This window comes from Propithecus coquereli, unplaced genomic scaffold (genome assembly GCF_000956105.1).
Source record: "Propithecus coquereli isolate 6110/MARCELLA unplaced genomic scaffold, Pcoq_1.0 Scaffold186, whole genome shotgun sequence".
In the NCBI taxonomy this organism is placed as follows: Eukaryota; Metazoa; Chordata; class Mammalia; order Primates; family Indriidae; genus Propithecus; species Propithecus coquereli.
The window spans coordinates 3,450,396-3,451,781 of NW_012143412.1; the positions used below are offsets into that span (position 1 = coordinate 3,450,396).

At 43.8% G+C, this 1,386-nt stretch overlaps 1 protein-coding gene across 1 annotated transcript in view; it reads right to left on the reverse strand.

Moving 5' to 3' along the window:
* Window positions 1–1,386, reverse strand: part of SVOPL (SVOP-like) — an 88,113-nt gene that overhangs the window by 56,834 nt on the left and 29,893 nt on the right. Inside the window, exon 5 of the mRNA XM_012642768.1 lies at window positions 924–1,048. Within this exon, the coding sequence (XP_012498222.1) occupies window positions 924–1,048 (125 nt within the window). The remainder of the gene's footprint in view (window positions 1–923; window positions 1,049–1,386) is intronic.

A 1,386-nucleotide genomic window follows, 5' to 3' on the forward strand; every position in this document is an offset into this window, starting at 1 on the left:
ACATTAATTTTGTGACTAGAAGAATGAATGGAATCATATTCCATCAGTTTCCTAATTGCTCTTCTCTGTTGCTGTTATTAGGAAGGGTTTGGGGGTTTTAATGTATTTATTGGCTGTTTTCTGAGGGATATTTTAAAATTCTACTTAGCTTCCACTCCTGTAGGGCTCCAAGGCTCAAAACCCAGGGAAGAACAATTCTTTTCCTAATACACGAAGGCAGTAATTAGGTGCTTTGACATCTAATATATTTTAAGGATAACTTGCTCCAAGGCACCCAGGAGAGAATCACCTGGTCCTGTTAATTTAAGGGAGGCTCCCAAGGACCAGAACATTTAGCAGAACAACTTTCATACCCATGCATGATAAGATCCTACACACTTACCCAGACAAGTGGCACCATGTCTGTTTCAATACAACCTACCCTGCTTGGCAAATTCACTTTGGCCCTGTCTTAAGTCATAGCGTCGTGACACTTAAAAATAGTTATTCCTAATGTTAACAGGTGCTTATGGCCAAACTAAACTCTTCCAACAAATTCTCAAGAAATTAATAAATTGTGTTTGGATTGACACTTCTGTTACCTACCTGATATGGTACTTTTTCTTAGTATTTAGTCTAACAAAATGTTATTCACCTAGAAAATGATGATTAGCTTTAGGAATAAAAAAACTAACACATGCTCAGTCTAGCACTCTGCTCGCCTCCCCATCGAGCATCATTTTGAGGAGCAAATTGCTCCTAGTGGAGCAGTAAATAAGCAGCCGTCACTAAAAAACAAACAAAAAGCTCAAAATGGATTAGCACAAGTGAAGCCTACAAATTCGCAATCTATCGATACTGTCGGCCCACGAAGCGCGGAGTATGTATAAGTTGCCGCAAGGGAACGCATTTCTGTCTTGGGGTCCTCTGGGTGAAATCTTTACCCTTGTGCATGGCCGGACACGCCACAGCCCACCATCGTCCGCAGGAAGACAAACCAGATGTACGAGGGAGCGAAAGAGGTCAGCAGGGAGAAATAGGCTCCCCACAGGAACGAGATCAGCAAGATCTGAAGCAATAGAAGAGGACTTGTTAATGGACCTGCCCAGGGAGGGAGGGGAGAAAACCTACCTTCTGAAGGTGATTCTCAGCTTCCGCCCAGGTGTTTGCTTCTGCGAGGAGCTAGTCTATCACAAGCCCACGGGTCTCTCACAATCAAACAATACAACCCATGCCATTCTATTGTCTGAAAGCCCAGACATGCCACGTCTGGACTGTTCTTTACAACAACCCTACTGCGCCCACCCTCCCAGGTGGCAGGGACCCGAACTTGTACATCAGAAAGCAAAAACGCGCCCTGCCCAATCTCAATGCTGTTAGGAGTATAATAATGCACTATGTTGGAAT